We start from the raw sequence: 21,208 nt of genomic DNA on the forward strand, positions 1-21,208 counted from the left end.
GTTTGCACAGCTTCAATGGGAATTATATAGGGTCTTTGTCTGTGAAGGACTTCAGAGTGAGTGTTATTGATCAGTAACACAGACACGGAACAATGCACTCCACTTATTGTGATAGCCCCGAGAGGCACATTCTGGACAGGCTTTTGTTTGTGGTTTCAAAAACACATTTTAATTTGTTACAACTCTGTGAAAACAACATGTTTGCTGCAATGAAAATAAATAAAAACTAATCAGTGTTTGTTTTAATTTTCAGCTAATTTTTGGCCCATCCTCAAAGAGCACCTGATTTGTTTATGTTCTGTATTGCCTATACCCTGTGCAGCACTCCCCACTTTATCTCTATATTTACTGTACCGTTTTAAAAATATGTGCTTTTGCACAGCTACATTTTGTTAAATGCCGAATTTATGAGTTATACTTGCAGTGTTGAGTCGCAGTGATTAAGAAATAAAAACACCGGGGTTACGCATACTTCAAGTTTTATTCACAAAAAGACCATTTCAGGCACTTGTAAAGCAGGTCACTTGTCTTTACTCTGAGCTGCCGAGAATCATCCTGGTCTGTTTTTCAAGCTTATCAGACACACAAGAGCTCTGGCAAAGTGCTGGTATCACAATGAAAAACATTAAATTTCTCCAGTTTGGATAGAGAAAAGGTTTGTGGGATCTGTGCCCCACAACATCTGCACTTAATTTTTTAGCATTACAATTTAACCTTTGGGCTGATTTGACTGGTTGTGTTTCAGTTCAAATGACCTTAGAAAACCAATAATTTGAAACAGACTCGCACATAATTTCCACTGACTGTCTGTAAAATATAATCTTAGATTGAGAAGTCTACTTTTGTCATGCTCAAAACAGGTTAAATTTAGTGCTAAAAGTTATTTGCAAATGCCTCTTCATTAAAGGCTGACCAGATCTATGTCAGGCTGGGTTTCCTTTAAGAAGACAGGCCACAGAAAATATTCTTGTGACCATATTGGCTGATCTTGATGAGACATTTTTAGTACCCTTAAGGTGACATTAATGTCTCCCTTTATCTCCACCACCAACCTCTCTTTCTTGTGCTCTAGTCTCTACTTCGATTTGCTCTCAGTCCCGTTCTGTCTCTCCTCTGTGTCCTCAGTTTTTTGCCTCACTACTCTCCCTGCTGTCTTCAGTCACCTTTGTCACTGCTGCTGTCCTGCAGTTTCAGCACACTCTCCAAACGTTTTGCCCTAATGGGAGGCAACTGATCATACATGTTGAAGCCAAACTCTGAGTGCTGTTGTGGCAGACGGAAGAGCAGCAAGTGACTCCTCAACACCTGGAAATGAGACACAGAGAGCGAGAGGGAGGTGAGAAGAGCAGCAGAGCTGATGATGTACACCACAGATATCCCAAACAGTACTACTTGTGGAGGAGGGGGTACTTCAGCAGTTACAAGGTGGTATGTGGAAATATTGTGCAGTAGCTCAACTAATTTGAAAAAATAGAAAGAATGATTTGATTTTCAAATGTATATCGGCAGCTGTAACAACAGGACACCATTTGTTCCAACTGAGAAAGCAGGAAAACTAATTAGCAAGCAAACAGAGGGTGAAACAGTTGACTGAAAGTAATTAATAAAGGATTGAGATAGATAGCTTAAAGTAATGAAGAAACAGTTGAAATAGTTAGTTAGCTGCTAGCTTAAAGGTAATGAATAAATGGTGTCGATACTAATGTTTTAAATATTTAGCCAAATATAGAAGCTGAATGTCTTTAAAAAAATAAATACAATTTTGAAGTAGATAGCTTCAAGTAATGTATAAACAGTTGAAATAATTAGCTACCTGGAGGTAATACATAAATTACTCAAAGTAACCAATAAATTAATGAATAGATAACTGTTTAAAATATTTACCTAAGTAAAGAAGCTCAAATGGCAATAAAAATATGAGTAAATGGTTAAAAGTAAGCAAGTACAAATGCAAACTTGATTAAACATTGACAGTTAAACTGTATGAAAAAATATTGTAACAATATAGACTTTTATGTAATGGACAGCATTAAACAGGATAAACAAGGATAAATGAAATTCAAATGAATAAATCAGGAAAATGACATAATGTCAACAGATCTGACATTCAAAAAAGGTTGGGGACCACTGGTGTAAACAACACCTTCAGATAAAGAACTTCACAAAGTTTTTTTGTTACGTTACAGCAGGACTTCACGTTGCAGTGTTAAGGTTGGAATAAAGGCTGTTGCAGTGACCTCAGTTTTGAAATAGTGTTTTATAAAATGAAACAACCAATCCGAGGGCCAGTAACGTCTCAAGCTCAAGAGTAGACTGATGGACTGTCCATGACCCGACTTCAAACCAAGCAAAATATTATTACATTATGTATATTATGTTAGTCTAAATATTATTATTTTCCTTGCCTCACACTTGAAAGCTATGTATTATGCTGTTTTACTGTTTATTTTGTGGATTTATCAGCTGAACTTGGCATTAGCATGTTAAGCAAACTAAATAACCAGAGTTGTGGGCTGGGTGCCAGCAACTGTTAAATGTCTTTTCTGTTGCTTTTTGTGAAATTTTATTCTGCAACATGAGCTACGTTAGCTTTGTTGTTAGAGAGAAGTTGGCTCGTTACTTCATTGACAAACAAAAGAATTGCACTAATACAGCATACTGTGCTGAGCCAGCATAAATGACCGCAGCGGAAATTAGGTCAGAGGAACAGCCCTAGATGGACTGCAGACCATTTGTTGGTCTAAGTGTGGCAAATGTATTCAGTGATAATAGGGGAGCAAGGTAATTACTGGAATTAGAAAAAAGCTGGAACAAGTGTTAAAAGACATTTTGGAGAAACTGAAATACTAAATAAGACATACAAAGAAAAATTATTGGGTGTAAAACCAGCTACATAAAAGGAATTAAGAAGAGATGATTATCACATACATAATCAACACTGAGCCTTTAAAACATGGACGTTTTAAAAGAAATGAAAACACTCCAGGCTACAACAACCATAGATGGTAAGAAAAACATCCAGCAGGATAAAAGTGAGTTGGATGGCGGTTAACGACATGAGAAACAGCATGGAACCGACTGGTTTGTCAGAGGAATGTGGAGTGATTGTGGAGAAAACAACATTTCGTGAGGCTAGGAGAAGAGTGCTTGGTACAATCAATAAACACCTCGTAGCACATAAAGATCAGAGAAGAGGGAGAGAGTGAAGTACCTCATCAGTCAGGTAGTAGATTTTCCTCAGCATACTGTGTCGAGCTGCTTCAACCTCCTGGAAAAGGACGACAGGATTAAAGATCAAAGGCCTCATTGATGTACTTTACTGGCACACTTTACCACTCAGTGTTTATTTTAAAAAGCCTGCACCAGCATGGATGAATGATTATAGCTCCACTGCTCTTATTTTAATGTCTCTGTTAATGAATCCAATAAGCTGAAACTGCTAAATATATTTCTTATTGCAGGATGTTAACCCCCAAACCTCACAGTTAAATAAAAGTCACAATACTACACCTTAAAGGGTAATTACAATGTAGTTAAACCTGGGGCCTATTTTCATATTATTGGATCTAAATGAGCCCCAGGGTACCATCAAGCTGGCTGCAGAGGTAATAAAAGGTCATATTAAAATGCATAATTTCAATGACCGGTTGAATATCACTATGCCAATCATGGTGCTTTAAAATGGGGCTTTAAAAAGGAACGATACTCAGTGTTTCATAAGTAAGACTAAGCTAATAAGAGTCATCATTTTAGTCGACTGTTGTCACTGTAAACTGCATGTGTGTAGTGTGAGAATGGAAAGCTTGATAGACATAGCAATAATAACTAAGGAGGGTGGGGCTTAGTGAAGGGTGAAGTTTGCTTATTAAAAGTGCTTGTTTTTGCCATAGACAGGCTCAGATCGCTTTTCTAAATGTCTGATAACATTATAGAAAGGATCCCTACAGAGACAAACCTTACTTTTGAAGAGTAAGTTCCTTTCTTTCTAATTAGAAACAGCTGTTATATTGCTCTCCTAAATTTTACTTTGCAGGAAACTTGAATTACTGATAACTGCTGCCTCAATCTTTTTTTTTATTGTGTGATACGTGTTAACTCGTACTAAAACACCAAAGTCACACAGTAACACAAATAAACTAACAGATTGAGGAAGTGGTAGACAAAAGACTTGTTTTCTGTGAGAAGAAATTGCTGTTTTCATCAATGGAGAGAGTAATATGACAGCTGTTTCTGGTTGAGCAAAAAAGATCTTACGCTACCAAAAAGCACTCTGTTCTCTGTAGGGATGCTTTCAATAATGCAGCATTTGCCCCGCATGGATTACAACTGCAGCCATTACAGCCTGTTTTGCAGTTGCTGGTTAAGGTGATCTACTGGATTCATTTCAAAACTTTCATTTAGACCCTAGGGCCTGGGTTTTAAAGTAACAGAATTTCCCTTTAAATAAATATTTATGAACAGGAAGGAGCTAAGTTGAATGTGACACAAACTCAAGAGGCCGCTCCACACTTAATCAGTAACATGAGAACCAGTTTTGTAGTCACATAAAATCTAGAAATAAGAAGATTTTGAATCCCATGAGCTCATATTTGGCACAAAAAACGTGCGTGTCCATTACATAACTGAATACATCTCACAAATCCAGTGCAGCTGCTGCACCTTCTGGATTTGCTAAATCATGACATATGTGGCAGTTTACCTTTATGTGTTCTGTGGCTGAGAATAAAAGCCACAAAGCACATTCTAAAAATGAGCACAACACAAAAAAAAATACTACACACACTTTCTCCAAGACAGGCTTGGACTTGTTTCTGAAGCTTTGAGTATTCACAAATCAGGAAAGGTATTCCCAGAGGAGACAGAATTCACTTTCCTTTAGAGTCCTTCACGTACAGACTGTACTTGTCTTTGTGTGTGTGTGTGTGTGTGTGTGTGTGTGTGTGTGTGTGTGTGTGTGTGTGTGTGTGTGTGTGTGTGTCATGAGGGGCTGTACCTGTGCTGCAGCATCCTGAGAGAAGATGAAGGAGTTGACGTGAGACAAGGCAACCACATATAAGACAGGACACCAGCATGGCCTCAGGGTCCCCGTTACCAACGAGCGGAAGTAAAGACGGAGGAGAGGGAGGGAGTCTTCAGGGGGAGACGTGAACCGCTCCATCGGGATGGAGAGCTTCATGTGAAGAGACAGAGAGATAACAAATGAATCCAAATAATTTGTTATAGGATCATAGAATATTTGTGGTATAAAAAGCAGTAAACTCATCATCACCTGTTCTTCAGTGACTCCCAGTGACCTCAGCATCCCCACATGTTCTCCAAACACAGCCAGCCTCATGGTGGCACTGTATCTCCTCTGCAGGGGTAACAGGACCCAGCAGCCAAACAGCCGGTCCCCAAAGGACACGGCTTCATACTGGGTCAAAAGAGCAGAGTACAAGTCCTGGAAGGAGGCGAGACCTGGAGGAGCGACGTTCAGGTTCAGAGAGTCCAGCCTGGTTTGCCTAGAAGTGGAAGAGATTTGGTGAAACTGGAGTTAAGCCACCTTTCTCTGTTCTCAGGTAAGATCTGACACTTTCAGAAGAAGGTGTTTAAAACTTTTCAGACCTGGTCAGCAGTCTGAACAGACCCCAGGTGAGCTTCTGAACAGGTCTCTCCAGGAATAAGTCACTGGAACACAGGAACACGCAGGACAGGCGGGCAAATTTGGCGATGGGAAGGATCGCCTACAACATAACACAGTGTTCTGGAGGTTAGTTACAATAACAATTATAAATATTTAATTTAATAAAATATATATGTAATGTTGCCTGACAGACACACTAGAAGAGAGGTGTGGCCACCAGAGGATCAACATTAATCATTAGTATTTATAAACAAAATCACTGTGACGTCGCACTAATAACAGGTAGACAACTGGCGGTTAATTTGAATATGCAGATATGTAAAATCAGCAAACTTGTTTATTTCTGCTGTTATTTTCAGCCGATACATGTAAAGATATATAGTTAAACATGGCTTCTGCTATTAAACTGCTTATACATAATATAACACTGTTTTGAAAGGTGCTATGTAAATAAAGCTTATTATTATTATTATTACTCATACATTAGGTAATTGTTTCAGCTCTAACTGTTAATTGATTTATACTATGTTGGCTAATATGCAATGTAATCATGTTTTTTGTCATCCTACACTGACCCCACAAATTCAGTAACAATCTGGTTCAAATATTTACATTACAAAACTCTTATATATGGCTGCAAAATTAATAAAAATACTATCGAAATTACAGCATGGCAAAGTGCAATATCCAAATCACAGACCCCGCAATTTTTTAATAAAGGAAAAACGTGTGACAAAACAGCATTATAATGAAGTGCTACAGCACTGCACAGATGTCCTGGTCTATAAATCTTGTTCTCCAGATGTAAATAAACATGTTTGTTTGGAACAGACCACAACAAATGCCACATTGTTGTGATTTTCATTTTTTTCAAGTGAAAATGAAAATTATTACACAAAAATTATCATTCCCACTAATCGTGAATCATATCACAATCAGAATATCTGTCAAAATAATGGCAATACAATGTTTTTACCATATGCTTTACCATTTTGTTGTTACTTGGGATTGACAGTTTTTTTCTCATCCAAATCTTGGGGTCAGTGTAACTGTGAAGCCCTTTGATGCAGTTTTGTGCTCCACAAATGAAACTGATTTGTTTCTGTACCTTTAGTGCTTCGTCCCTCCAGACCTCCAGCAACAGCAGCCACTGCAGACAGTGGGTCACTGCCTGCAGCGCCCCCTGTGGAAGCTCTTCCACTGCTAGCCCTCCTCCGTCAGAGACCCCACCACGCTCGTACAGGCTGACCAATGGGAGGAACGGCCAGTCCAACGGCAGGGTGGGACCAGTGAGCTCTGGGAGGAGGTGGGACTTGATCCAGGGGTTGCGGCCAAGCAGAGCGTCTCGGGATGTCAGCACGGACGGCTCAAGGTGGGCCAGGTGAGTGAGGAAGCAGCCTCGTATGGATGGCAGCTGGACACAGGCTTCTCTCAGGAGAGCTCCGACAGTCTGGAGGGAGGGGGAGGTGTGGTGTTGTGGTTCCTCCTGGAGTTTCAGCTCTCCCAGCTCTACTGCCTCAGGTCCTCCGCTGTGGCCCTCTCTGGAAAACAAACATAAACTGAGTAATAGAGAGGAAGCAAAGAATGTGGAACACCACTTTTGGTGTAAATATGTCATCGGTTAAATTGATAAAGTTACCAAAGAAATCAAATTTTGAAGGGAATATAATTTGTGAAATTAGATATTAATCATCTGCCCCGTTTTTCAAGCACTAATTATATTATAATTATAAAGAATTAGAAAGAACGTTATTATATGGAATCAACAAAACAAAAAGGTCAAAAACATTTCAGGCTCTTTATGTTGATTGTTTTGTTGTTTTTTAAAGTTAAGATAAGCTTACGATATAAAGTCCTTGCTGAAGATGATGGTGGACAGCAGTTCATGAGCCAGGAATTCACTGCCTGGTAGTAGCCATGGCAGCAGAACCAGCGCCACCTGGTGGTACAGCGAGGTATGTTTGGCTACTTGTGGCTCAATGGGAACCTGAGAAGAAACAAAAAGAGTAAATGCACAGCTCGATGATGACAACACGTATAACAACAGTTTGTCTCAGGTGAAACCTCAATTCATACACAAACTCTCCAGAACAAAGAAGGAAATCACACTGATCTGCACTAACTGATACTCTTTTTTCATACAGGCGTGTGAATAATCTGTTTTTTTTAAATACAATAAACTACAGAATAGGATGTGTTATTAACCTCTTTGACTCCTCTACTTCTTACCATACACAATTTTTTTTGCCATTTTCAGGAGGTGGGGGAGGAGATCTTAGGCAGAGATAGAAGGTTAACAGTATATGCCACATATAAGTTGTATACATCTTCTGAAAACTGAAAACCTGAAGATTGTAAGGGTTAATGATGGAAGTATGAGATGGCCTTATACATACTCAGTTATGTCTCATACGTTTTTGCAGCAATTGCAGGTTTGAATCCATTATTACACAGATTTGGTGAAAATTTTAACCATTGTTGAACCCTCAATAATTGATAATATTGTTCACAAGCCCCCTTATTATCATTCATTATACACAGTGAAGTCATCCATTCTCTGAATGCCCTAGGTCTCTAGTTTGTGGTTGTGAAGTTTCACAAGGCTGTGATTATCCCAGATGTCATAATATTTCATCTGATACAATGAGGTCAAGTTTAAAAAAAATATTCTCACTACAATGAAATGGTTACTATGGTTACTAACATGCATACAATCGGCTCGCTGAATCCACAAGAGTCTCAGCGTTCTGGTCATAACTGATTTATGATATTCCAGCACATTCATACACATTTTTTTTAAGAACAGGCATAAATAATACATTTATATTCCATGCAAACAAGCATTGCATGGTTTTTCCCCAGAACTTAACGGGATTGACATAAAGTGAGGACGTCTGTAAAAAGGGAGACTCTTGTGTACCCATGAAACCATTTTCATTCATATGTGAGGAAGTAAGAGGATAATGGACTCTTCTGAAAATTGCAATGCCTGATTTTCACCTGTCAGAAGTGAAAAACCTAACTTTACAGTGTTATTTGGTCAAATTCTCAACAAGCTAACATGACATGGTTCACTTCACTCTAGCTGTAAAGCTCACCACATCCTCTGAAAAGACAGTGATGTCAGCCACGGAGATGCCCGTGGAGAGGTTAAGCATTATGATCAGTCAGGAACAGCAGAGAATGTTGCTGAATGAAACAAATACTTGAACAGAATATTATTTATGGGTGTTTGAAGTTGGAGCCTACCAGTCTGTGCGCCAGCCGGAGCAGTAGGTAAAGGAGGTGGTGTTCATGACGGAGCAGCCAAGCTCTGGTGTGAGACAGGGTGGGAGTAGCCTGACTGCAGCTTCGCAGGTAACTTATCATAGGCTCTGACAGGAGGAGACCAGTGAACTAGAGAGGAGGTCAGACACAGAAAAAGACCACCTGAGATAAAATATATATGGGATTTAGCTTCTGTTACCACAGGATGGCAGCAAAATACATCTTGCTGTGTTCCTAACTCAGTGCTAGACTGCCAAGAAGCTGAAACAAAAAACAACTTTATTGATTAGTTCCTCATATTTGGCTGAGTTTGTGCTTCACGGTGATATAATCTAATGGAAAACCTTGCAGATTCTGTATCCCTTGGCAGGCTATTGTCAGTCCCTGTCTTTGCAGGATATAAAACACTCCCTAAAAGCATATGGACTCAGTGAGACCTACCTTTCGGCTGAGACCTTTGTGGATGCTTGTAATTGTCTCCAGGAGGAGCCCCAGTCCTGTGAGAAGAGGGAAGGGGGAGGAGGGAACAACCAACCCTGGACGGTCCCTCCATCCTGGACAGGCCAAACCAGGGAGGCTGGGAGTGGTCTCTGGACCCAGATGGCTAGACTGGACATTACACACTACTGAGGAAGACCTGGTGTAAAACAATTACAATAGAGAAAGTTCAACATAAAGTGTTTTTAATGTGCTGTTGAAAGTGTGATTCACGGGTTCTCAAACTTATTACTCAAGATCTGCGTCTCATTTTTAGTCAAAGTCAGAGCTTCGGCACAGCTGGCAAAAATAAAATAACATTTAATCAACTCAACAAGCACTGAACAAATATCGACGTCACCTAACAGGTCAGCATATAACTAGGGCAGACATGACTCAAAGAGCTAGTCCATTCATTTCTGACTTAGATATCTTAACAACTACATTTACATTAGTTTTAGAAATGTGTAACGGAGAAAATCAAGTTGATTTAGAAGTTGATAGCAAATTCTCCAGTGTAATGGCAGCAACGACACACAAAACTCAACAATGTCATGCTGCTACACTGTATATTCAACATCACAAACAATGTATTGATCAACAGAAAATTTATTTCCGAAACAGAAAATGTTCCACCTCATAATGTATAGCATAGCATAGTTGCTATTTGTTTCTGAGCAGGACCATGGTTCAGACATTGAGAAGATCTTGTATAATTGATAAAGAATAAAAGTTCATAAGCAAACAGACAAAACAAAGGCAACTGTGTCAGACTTACTTTAGGTTCTTTATCAGGCCTTGAACAACGTGATGGGACAGCAGGGGCAGGAGAACCTCAGACGTCAGCAGCTCCAGTTCCTGAAGTGTGTCTACTGGCTTGAAACAATTCTGAGAACAAGAGTCACAGTGACATAATTTTAGTAATTTTAGTTGTTTTCATTTGACAGTTACTCTCCTGTGACTGCATTTACATGCAAATGTGTATCATGGTTTTAATCTGATTCAGGATATGATGATGATGATGATGCTGATGATTTACACTGAATACATGATTCTAACAGTATCTTGGTTTCTGATGATCTGGGTGCAGTCTTATCTTAATCACTCACCATCCCAACCACTCTTGTCTGTACCAACAAAAATGTTCCAGTATCAGGTGTCTGCATGCCACAATATCCCGGTTTCTATCTGAGCATTCCAGCTAACATCTCCAGGTTTCTCAAAACTGGGATTTGGTCTTCTCCGGATTTATGATGTTTACATGCTTAAAAAAATAACCAGGATACTTAAAAGACCTGATCATAACCAGGAAACTTGTGCACATGGAAAAGCATTCCATGTTACATTTTGTTGATGTGCAGCCAGAGCTAATACATGCCAACTCTTGAGTTTTTCTAACAAGCCACTTTTATTGAATGTATTTTGTAATTCAGAGATTTTGAAATATCAATCATGGATATCTGAGATTTTACTGTCCAGTCATGTTTCAGACATTTACTTAAGAGAAAACTGATAATGAATTTGTTATAGAAAGCCTAACTGCTAACGTTTGCAAGTACCAACAAATATGGCTTTGCTATGAGACAGATTCAGAGATGTACAAAGCAGGAAGCAGTACCTGTCTGGAGAGCTGGTGGTAGTAAGCCTCTAAGTAGACCAAGTACGCTGGTATCACAGCCAGGCTGCTCTCTTTCTGAACTGGATTATCAAGACTCTTCACAAAACCCTTCAAATGGCCCAACAGGGACGCCTGCAACCCTGTGACATGACTCCAAGACACTGGAGGAGGAGGAGGGCACTCTTCTCCCTGAGAGCTGAGTAGGTAACACAGACAAAAAAAAAAAAAGGATTCAAGTGGAACATGTAGCAGCTTGGTTGCATAAAACCTCTTAAACCGTCATGTGTACCTGACCACACCGGCCTGTAGCTCCTGATGGCAGCCAGCAGTGTGTGTGACCTGTGTGAGCAGAGAGAGCAGAGCCAAGACTCGCTGGAGCTGCAGGGGCCACAGAAGATCTGAGGGGATCAGTACTCTGTGAACCGACTGTAAGGCCTTCGCTAAGCCTGGATACAGGTCTCTGTGGGAGAATAATGCCAGAATGGTGGAGAGGAGGAGAGGAGAGGATTATATTTTGAGAAACTAAAAGTGCAGTTCCTGTGAGCTTTGAATTATCTGTATAGTTGAACAATCTGGAGGATAACCAGTACAGAAGCAACTGTTAGGTAACACACTGAAATGACTTACTAAACAGATGGTTTACAAAACGGATAGTTTATAAAGTGTCTTTTTTGTAAGTTTGTTTAGGAATAGGGCAACTGATGACTATTTTCATAATCGATTAATGTGCTGATTATTTTGACAATTAATCTGTTAATCATTTAGTTTATAAAATGTCCAAAAAAATTTTGAAAAATGCTCATTACAATTTCCCAGAACCCAAAGTGATGTCTTCAATTTGCTTCTTTTGTCTAAAATCCAAATACTCTTCATTTCCCAGCATAGATGGCAAAAAAGCAAATCTTTAGATTTTAGGAGCTGCAAATGTTTAACATCTTTGCTTAAAAAATGATTGAAAGAATCCTTTTTCTATTTACTAACTGTCTAACATAGTCACAGGTCTATCTGGGAGTCTTTCTGTCTCTTTCTACTCAGTTTGAATTCCTGAACTTACATGTATAATTGACAGGCCTGTCCGTATCCAGCTGCTACAGCCCACAGCCTGTAGGCCTCTGTGGTGATCCTGAGAGCATCAGTCGCTTCCAGCAGCAGCTCGCCGGGCTCCGCACTCAGCAAACGAGACAGACGTTCCCTCACTCCAAGAGAGTTTAACTGGGGACAGGAGAGCAAAAGATGCACAATTAGCGCTTACATACTGTATATGCTGGATAGCATCAGGCATCTCTAAATCACACAGTTATTCTAAAATAATATAAGGCTATTAAATACTTAAAACACTGCACTAGCACTTACCAATCTGGCACAGGCATGTCTGCCAGAGGTAGCTAACACTCTTAACAGCTTCATGGCACTGGCAAGTGGGACTCCGTAAACTGACTGAGGAAGGGGTGAAGATGGCATTGTCCAGGAAGTGGGAAGGAACTCCGACAATACTGTCTCCATCAAGCGAGGGCAGTCGAGCACCTGAGAGTGAAATACATTTTAAAAAGTTAGATATAGGCAATAATAACTACTTGTACTGCAAGTTTGGGAAATAATAGGAAATAGGATGTCTAGGTATATTTTTGTAATTAAATGACTGGAATTGTGGCTGTTACTGTTTCTACCTGGGTGGCAGATGAAGAGGAGTGCCTAGCGATACGAGTCAGGATCTCAAGGACGTCCTGGACTACTCGAGGAGAAGGTCGGACCACCTCGAGGATGTAACGTAGCCTGGGCAGCAGTTTCATTTTTAACAGACCCTGAAACACAGGCAGGAGAGACAACAATAGTCATCAAACCATCTAAAGAAACTTCTTTATTACTGTTGATTTACAACACATTATATATCTGAAAAAACAAGTAGAACAAGTAAAATATGCATTAAATGAGTTCTGCTTGTTTACCTTGACAACATCCTGCCTGGCCACATCATGATCACTCTTCCTCTCTTCCTTCTCCTTAGTGGTCTCCCTCATATTTTCGGGCAGCCCTTCATCCTCCTCATCATCTTCCTCCTGAGCAGATGGCAGCAAAGGGAAGGAGGCCAGGCCACGGAACCAGGAGAAGGTGCAGTCCAAACACTCCTGAGAGGGAAAACAAATTGGATATGAACCAGAGGGACAAGACATTAGACTGAGAAGAACTGTAACAGACAACCACAGTGTATTATATCTTATATAAATACATTTTTTTCTGATATATTTTGTGATAATTGGTCAGTATTACTGTGATTTTGCACTGCACTTCAAAGAACCGCTTCTTAACCAAATTTTAGTAATTCTTTGGAGATAAAAATGATTGTTGTGCATCACATTGTTTAATCGTGTTTTAATGAAATGCTTCTAGTTGTCTTACCTCATCCTCTGCACACACGAGGAGTGCTTTGAGAGCATGCACAGCTGCAGACATCGCTCCCTCCACACCGTCGTCCAATGCAAAGCGGAGCAGAAAGAGCAGGCCTGCATCCAGCAGAGTGGGCATCACGCTGCCTTTCAGAACAGACAGGTACTCCCCAGCTCGTGCCTACAGGATGAGAAATGAGTGACTACAGATATCAATACGTCTCTGCAGAGATGTGTGACTCTGTATGTTTGTTTGTGTACCTTTGAGAGGATGTTGGCCAGAGTGCTGAGAGCCAGACTCCTCTGCTGGATGATTTGACTCCGAGACAGCAGGAAAAGTTCCTGCAGGGAGTAACCTGCCCGCTGGAGAGGAAGCCTCAGCGTCAACAAAATAAGCCATGATAATGACATTTAAAACAACAGGTAAAATCTCTGGCTAATCTACCTTTGTATTTAGTTGCCATTATGTTAAACTAGTTTTTTTAGTTATTGTTGGTCATCTTTTGTTTGCTTTTGTTCTCTCTTTTTTGCATGCTATTTGTGTATGTAATGTATGTGTGAAATATCCAGTCTGTAAAATAAGGAACAATATGAATAGAAAATAAATAAATACAAAACAAAACCATGAAGAAAAGCCATGAAAGTGTTACATACATTTCATTAGACTGACCACATTAAAGAAAAATAGGAAACATTTAATGATATTAAATTTGGGAGACGTTTTTTGTTTCTTGACTTATTGCCAACTAAGACTGTACCAACTCTCCTTTAAACCACCAGCTTCTCTTCTTTTGAGGTTCTTTTTGTCATATTTTATGACATCATCACCCTAAAATAACAAAAAAACAAAACCCCAGCATTTTCATCAACATTAATATAATTTGTGGTGCTGTTAGATTGATGCTAGACTGCTGACTAGAGCAGAGGTTTTTGACCACAGTGAAAATGGCTCGACACCAACAGGTATGGATTTAAGCAGAATGTTTTGTTAGATAAAAACATTGTGAATTTTGGGAATGATTACATCTATCGTTGTTCAAGTCATTTTGACTTGGACTTAATGACGCTTTGGAGTTATTGGAAATGTTTAGATCACATGAGTAGGAAAAGATCCCATGCAGCTGCCATGGTAGAACTGTGTAGAAATAATGGGTTTAAACAGAATGAATAGACATGCAAAAAAAGGCTGTGTAGTTCAAATGTTGATATCGTATTTGAATGTCAATTTTATGAACGAAGCAGGACAGAACAGCCCTGTTACCTACTCACCTCAGGCTCCTCTCCATGGTGGTGCAGGCCTAAGTGTGTGGGCAGATCCTCAGTGGGTGGAATCAAAGTCCCCGCAAAGTCAAACCGAGCCTGCATGGCCTATGAAGAAACCACAGAATGTGTTGGCTCGCACATCTTTTCATCTGTCACTACGGCCTGAATGCAGAAAGAACTTACTGAAATGCAAGTCGAGTTGAAATGAATGAATGCCTCTTTTTGTTTTACTGATATTATACAAAATGTTGCTGTACCTTTTTGGTTCCTTTCCGTCTGGGTGCAGGCAGGTCTCTCATCCACTCCAGCTTCTCTGGTTCCAGCTTATCCATGTTGACCCACTCCTTCTGAGGCTTCACCGGCAGATTCTCCACTAAATTCACACATTCACACACACACACAAGGGCAAAAACAAGATTAGTAACAGTGAATTGTTGCTCGTATTAATCAGTACAACTGTCTGCTGTAGTCAGAACAAATAAAGTGATAACTCTATGTGCCTCCATGTAGGCCTGGACAATATATTGCCCCAAAATTAACTGTGATGAATTAAATTATTGTAATTTTACAACAATTTTATGCCACTGACATAATGATAGTATCATAGGATAATAATGCCAGTACATTCAAGAACAATGTACCTTTAATACTTAAGAATATTCAGAATGTGATACTTAGACTACTGCTTAGCTACTACTTAGCTACTACTACTATTTTGTCTACTACTTAGACAAAATAATACATTTTTGTGTTTCTCCAGAGTCTGTTAATGTCCTGAACCCTTTTTACACAGAGATCCCGTAATACCGCCGCAATGAGCACTCACCTTTAAGCAGGCTTTGTGTATTTACACTGAAACAAGCGGTACCAGCACCTGGAGGTACTTCACTACTTGCCATGGCTGAGGAATTGTCTGGCTATCTATGTAACCCAAAACAAGGATATGCTGTTTTCTTTAAAAGGGAAGGTAGACGGGGCAATAAATAATCTTTTCCAGAATGACAAAAACAGCCAGGTTCATTAGGATTTTTGCTAAAACAGAGAGGCATAAATGATGTGTAAGACTTGTCTTCGTATGATCCATTAGAAACACTCTCATCAGGAACGGGAGTATTCTTTGAACGATCTGCAGTAACTTAATTGCAGAGAGTGGCTACTTCTGGCTCAGTCTGGCCTTTCTGCTAATCACACAAAGTGAAGTCAATGATCAGCTTAAAGTCTGGATTTCAGCCATGCAGCAGCAGCAGCGTCCCACATTAGTTATACAATTAGAGAATGGATGCTCAGGAGAGTGAGGAGAAGAGGGAGAGCAGACAGAGTGTAGGGGAGAGCAGAGAGATAAAGGTAGGAGTGGAGGCAGAGAAAGCTGATAGACAGCCAGATGTGATGGTTCTCATGACAGCAGACAAGTTCATTTAGTCTGACAGTCGTAGAAGCAAGTCTACCATGCAAAGGGACGGTTCTCCCCAAAATCAAAAATACATACGTTTCCTCTTACCTGCAGTGCTAATTATCCATTGAGATTGTTTTGGTGAGTTGCCAAGTTTTGGAGATATTGGCCATAAAGATGTCATCTCTCTAATATAATGGAACTAGATGGCACTTGGCTTGTGGTGCCAAAAAATACATTTGAAAAACTTAACAGCAACGTCTCTTTCCAGAAATCATGACGCGGTTACTCAGACCTTGTTGTGAGCAGCAAAACTCCACCTGCTAACTGTATCACCACACAGAAGGAAGCGTGCATCTATTCATCGATGAGAGGCTAGTCCTCATGATGGCGTGAGGTGTAAACATTAATGCTGTCCTCCCCATACATCTCTATGGCCGATATCTCCAAAACAAGGTTACTCAAACCAAGACAACCTAGATGGATAAATAGCACTATAGGTAGATTTGAGTAACCTGTGGGGTTTTTTTCAGATACTGGTGCTAAAACGATACCAGCAGCTTAACGTTGCCTGAACAGAAGCACAAAATGACATATGACAACTTTAAAGTAAGGCTTTTTTCATTGCAAGGCACATGTAAATTTGAAATTGAACAATATATTAACTGTTAAAATAAAAAATAAGATCAAATTGAATATAATGAATCTGGTTAATTTTTGGTGATCTACAAATTCCAGCTTCAAACATCAGCAGCAATCTTTTGCAGAAATTCGATCATGAGAGCTGCAACAATTAATCAGTTTGTTAAATGATTATTAAATTAAACGCCAACTATTTTCATAATCAAATACAGCAATTTTTTAAAGAGAAAAATTCTAAATTCTCAGATTTCAGCTTCTTAAATGTAAATATTTTCAGTTTTTTTATTCCTCTCTGACAGAAAACATATATATGTGGGTTATGAGTAAAACAAGACATTTGAAGACTTAATTTTTTATGCAAACAACTATTAATTACTTAATCAAAAAAAAATAATGGACTGATTAATCGACTATGAAAATAATTGTTAGTTGCAGCTCTAATGAGCATATCTGCCAGCCACTCATCATCATCAGTGCTGTCATCGGACTCGACACATCTTGTAATTTATATTTCTGTGTCACACAAAGTTGCTGCCTGATGAGCTCATCATGGGGTCACACGAGCAGTCAATCATGATGCACCGCTCTGCTTCCATGTGTGTCCTGTGTACCACCAGATGCTTCCCCCTTTACATGCGACTGTTTTAAAACATCTGTTGCATGTCCCATGTGGTGTCGGAATCCTTTCAAGTGAAATAAAGCCACAGTTAAAGCAGCTTAGCTCTGCATTTTAACAGTGTTTGCAGTAGGTACAAGGTAGTGGAGGGCTGCTTGCTGCCAGAGCCATGTAGAGAGCATGCTGCTATAATGTTAACCAGGCACATTCAGTGACGCGTCTGTAATGTCTGCACCAGAGTGCAACTATTTCAATCCACAGCTCAGACATCTGGCACCGAAATGATGCAAGGATTCGGTTTGGTGGTTACCAGTTGTGTAGGAATCAGTGCCATATTGGCACTGAGTTTAGCTGCCCAACCCTAAGTACAGGTAGGAGAAAAAATTTTTTTTTTTTTTTTTGATTGTGGGGACAACTGTCCCTTTAAAAGTAATGTGAAATAATAATGAAGCATATACATCTGCATAACTTAAATGCTGCTGATTCATGTATATCTCCAGCAGCAGCAGACCCCTGGAACAACTGACAGGGCAAATGTGAAAAAAGTGTTTATTTTTATTTTATCCATACCCGTCACAGCAGGCGGTGGTGGCAGTTCCTCCTCCTCTTCTTCTTCTTCCATCTCTACTTCTCGGGGTGTCTCAACCAGCACAGCAGCACTGGAGGAGTCTGACTCTCTGCTCACATTTTCAAGAGGAAAGTTTTCCTTGGTGCTTTTGCCCTGCGGGTGTTTGGATGGGGAGGCAGAGGACGAGACACTCTGGGCTTTGCGAGATCTAACAAACTCCACCAGTCTAGGATCTGGGAAGCAGAAATAATCGTGTTACACGCACTAGGACCAACAACATAGAAAAAGTACTTCACTAGTTATGATACAAACTCAATTCAAATTTTGTCTTCCATTTCAACTATTGTCGCCTACCAAGCTGCGATAAGAGTTTCTTCTGTTCTTCTAGTATCTCAGACTGAGGCATTCCCAGCAGCTTCGCCTGGTTCTCCCTATGGATCCTCATAATCTCTCCTGAGCTGTCTGGGCCCTCAAGCCCCTGACCGGACACAAGCCGGGGGCCTGAGGCTGCAGTCGGCTCTGGTGGGTGGAGAGGAGTGGGCAGATAAAGAGAAAAGCAGAGAAAAATAATGTGAGGAAGGGGTTCTGCGGTGAAAGAGGAACAATTAGAATAACATAGCTCAAGTCTACTTACGATCATCTGCAGCCTCACACTGATCTGTATCCATTCTGGTCTCAGGAGCTTCAGGTGCACAGTGTAAAGTTTTCGTCCCCTGTGAAAGTTTCTGAGCCGCAATCTGACGTGCAAAGATACTCTTCTTTCCACTAGCTGAAGACAATGGTACCTGGTTGTAAGGATGAATAAACTTAAAAAAATTAAGATAAAGCCTTACGGAAAAATTTCCATTTAATCATTTTCAAATAACTGTAATGACGCTTTGTGGGTGTAGACACTCAGCTTGAATAATAATTTTTCATACACAGATTTTTAAATAATGTGTGATTCTGTTTGTAAAAGCACTATTGTTCTCCATTGTAAATTGCCAGAGGTCGTTGCCATTTTTAAAATCAAAGGGCTTATACACTTGCATTTCAGCATTTCAAGAGCATCACGCTTTCACATCATAGCATATTTATCAGGGTTCCGCACCTTTTCTAAAGTGAAATTAAAGCACATTTCAGGCATTTTAAAATTACCTTAAAGCTGGTTAGACAGCTAGCTAGCTAAATAATGAATCTCTGCTCTGTGCCACTAAAAGTTGAAGGTTGATTGATGGGTGGATGTCGTGATATTATCAGTTGAAATTAGTTGGTTCCAGCCTCAGCACACATCATATTTTGTTTTACCAGACGTAAATACTGTTAATTAGGTGCACAACATGACCCGGGATGTGATCTATAGGGGTTAAAATGGCATGTTTCATTTAATCTCGACATTAAGGCTCTAAAATCACACACATGAAGAATCTTTTTACCTGACTGCTGGTTTCTGAGCGGTGCAATACTTTGGGGAAAGCCATGCCTGTAAATGCTGGTAGAGATACTGGTACAGAGCTGGTGTCTCTCTCCTTAAAAACAAGGAATGTTACAGATCCGTTAGTGAAATACTGAAAAAAGATGTGAATTATATCAAGATAAGCATGATAGTAGCAAACAAGGATAAATGAGAAAAAGTACTAAACAAAATTTAAGTGACACACTGGATGCATGAATACTAGGAGAGATCAAAGTGGGAAGATAAATTACTTTTTTAATATATGGTCACACTTTGCATTTCTTCTCTTGCTTAAGTTTGGTTTCACAAGAGGTACTTACAACAATCCTGGAGAGAACAGCACTGATGTGAGTGTCATGTCTGTCCAGCCTCTCCTCAGCATCCTCATCCTCAAAAGTGACACGACTGGCTTTAAAGCGAGACTTCTTAGGAGGGGCTGGTGTCAGAGATGGGAGTTGGTCTGGAAGATCTAGAAGAATTGAATTTTGAATTCTGTATTAAATATTGTATTAGTCTATTATTATTAGCTGTTATATATACTTTAAAAATGTGACATTATTAAAGAGTGTGACTGAAGTACCATTTGCCCTCATGTTGAGCCAACGGTGATTAAAAATTCTTAATAATAGAAAGAAAAATAGAAAAACAACAGATCTTTTACCTTCCATGGTGACAACATCCCTCTGTCTTCCTTCATCCTCCCCATTATGTTCCCCTCCTTCACCTCCAGCCTCGCCTCTCCTCTTGTCAGGTCGGCGGACTACATTGGCAGCAGAGGGGGCACCGGAGGTCAGAAACTGTTCCTGCTCTCTCAGGAGGTCTGCCTCAGAGTCGGTTGGCTTGGGACGCCGCAACATCCCCCTGAAGGACACAAAAAAAATGATATTAAATACCACTGGTGTGCCCAATTCTCGTTCCCCTATCCATTTGGCTCTCCATACTTCAACCTGAGCCCCAACCAGGCATCTCTCTAATGCCTAAGCTACGCCTTAGCGGGATAATTTCTATTATTTAAAGTGAGGTTGTATGAGGTACTTATCCATAGTCAGTGGATTACATACAACAGATGCTGGCTGACACGTCCCCAGTTTGGAGAAGCAGAGAGAAGTACCAGCACCGAAGGAAGGCAATGTCCTGTTGTGTACAAGGTCAGCAGCAAACCTTATTTTAAGCACCTCAAAAAATCATCACACATCAACTGTACACTGAGTATGGGTAAGTACCTCATACAACCCCACTTCAAAAAATCCGAACTATCCCTTTAAAATACCTTACTGGAGAAGGAGGCAAGACTGTTGAGGTGAAAGGTTATAAGAAGCTGGTGAGTTCCCACAAAAATAACTTATGCCACTGAATGAAGGATGACATTTAAACTCTACTGAGACTTATTCGTGCTGTCCTCTGGTTCATCATACCAGACAGGAGCGCGTCGCAATTTAATAAAACACTGTATGTTCAACATAATCTCTCATCTACTTTACAGAGTACTGTAAACGTTAATGGCTAACTTAGATCTGGTTAACATTAGCGAGGCTAATCTTAAGGCTAACTAACGTCATCTAACGTTATCTGCTGGCGTCAAATTTACACCAATTAAACAAATTAATTAATTATGTCAAACGTTAGCTGTAGCTATACATCGCCTTTTTGTTTTCACGTGCAAGTGAACGTTAGTGACGTTCACATCAAACACGCACCGGGTAACGTGCGGTTTACGTTAGCTTAACTTTAGCCTGAAATCTAAAACCTCACTCAGTTGAAGCTAAAATTATCCAACACGTTATCGAACCACATCTCCACGATGTGTCTGTCTTTGTTGCTTCAAAGTATTTTACAGTTGAATTAGCTAACCTTCGGTTAATTGCTGGATCCGTGAAACACAACACAACACTCGATGACAACACGGAAGCTTTTTAGTGTGACAC

The 21,208-nt window shown here is 39.9% G+C and overlaps 1 protein-coding gene across 2 annotated transcripts; it reads right to left on the reverse strand.

The window, feature by feature from the left end:
• Window positions 1-472: 472 nt before the first annotated feature.
• rpap1 (RNA polymerase II associated protein 1) lies at window positions 473-21,192 on the reverse strand. Of its 2 annotated transcripts, none has more exons than XM_084742076.1 (27): window positions 21,135-21,192; window positions 19,945-20,144; window positions 19,604-19,752; window positions 19,264-19,356; window positions 18,483-18,633; window positions 18,203-18,367; window positions 17,851-18,081; window positions 14,890-15,005; window positions 14,639-14,737; window positions 13,631-13,732; window positions 13,383-13,550; window positions 12,932-13,111; window positions 12,653-12,787; window positions 12,339-12,509; window positions 12,040-12,197; window positions 11,275-11,445; window positions 10,986-11,181; window positions 10,146-10,255; window positions 9,332-9,527; window positions 8,873-9,019; window positions 7,468-7,610; window positions 6,732-7,164; window positions 5,605-5,723; window positions 5,270-5,501; window positions 4,994-5,170; window positions 3,212-3,268; window positions 473-1,305 (listed from the first exon to the last, which is right to left on the reverse strand). In XM_084742076.1, exons 2-27 carry the CDS (start codon window positions 20,138-20,140, stop codon window positions 1,156-1,158), a joined length of 4,245 nt encoding a protein of 1,414 aa, XP_084598202.1. In that variant the 5' UTR covers window positions 20,141-20,144; window positions 21,135-21,192; the 3' UTR covers window positions 473-1,155. The 2 variants fall into 2 exon arrangements, with proteins under 2 accessions (XP_084598202.1, XP_084598203.1); XM_084742077.1 differs by lacking the exon at window positions 21,135-21,192 and adding an exon at window positions 20,554-21,051.
• Window positions 21,193-21,208: the final 16 nt, after the last annotated feature.

Source organism: Lutjanus erythropterus, chromosome 18 (assembly GCF_056507025.1).
Source record: "Lutjanus erythropterus isolate fLutEry1 chromosome 18, fLutEry1.hap2, whole genome shotgun sequence".
Classification (NCBI taxonomy): Eukaryota; Metazoa; Chordata; class Actinopteri; order Lutjaniformes; family Lutjanidae; genus Lutjanus; species Lutjanus erythropterus.

Bases quoted from the DNA above. Each gene is read 5' to 3' on its own strand.
- rpap1 (XM_084742076.1), bottom strand. From the start codon at position 20,140: ATGTTGCGGCGTCCCAAGCCAACCGACTCTGAGGCAGACCTCCTGAGA. The intron at 7,611-8,872 runs GTAGGCTCCAAC...GTTTCTTCTCAG, and splicing joins TCCGGCTGGCGCACAGACTG to GTTCCCATTGAGCCACAAGT. The intron at 5,171-5,269 runs GTGATGATGAGT...CTTCACATGAAG, and splicing joins TGGGAGTCACTGAAGAACAG to CTCTCCATCCCGATGGAGCG.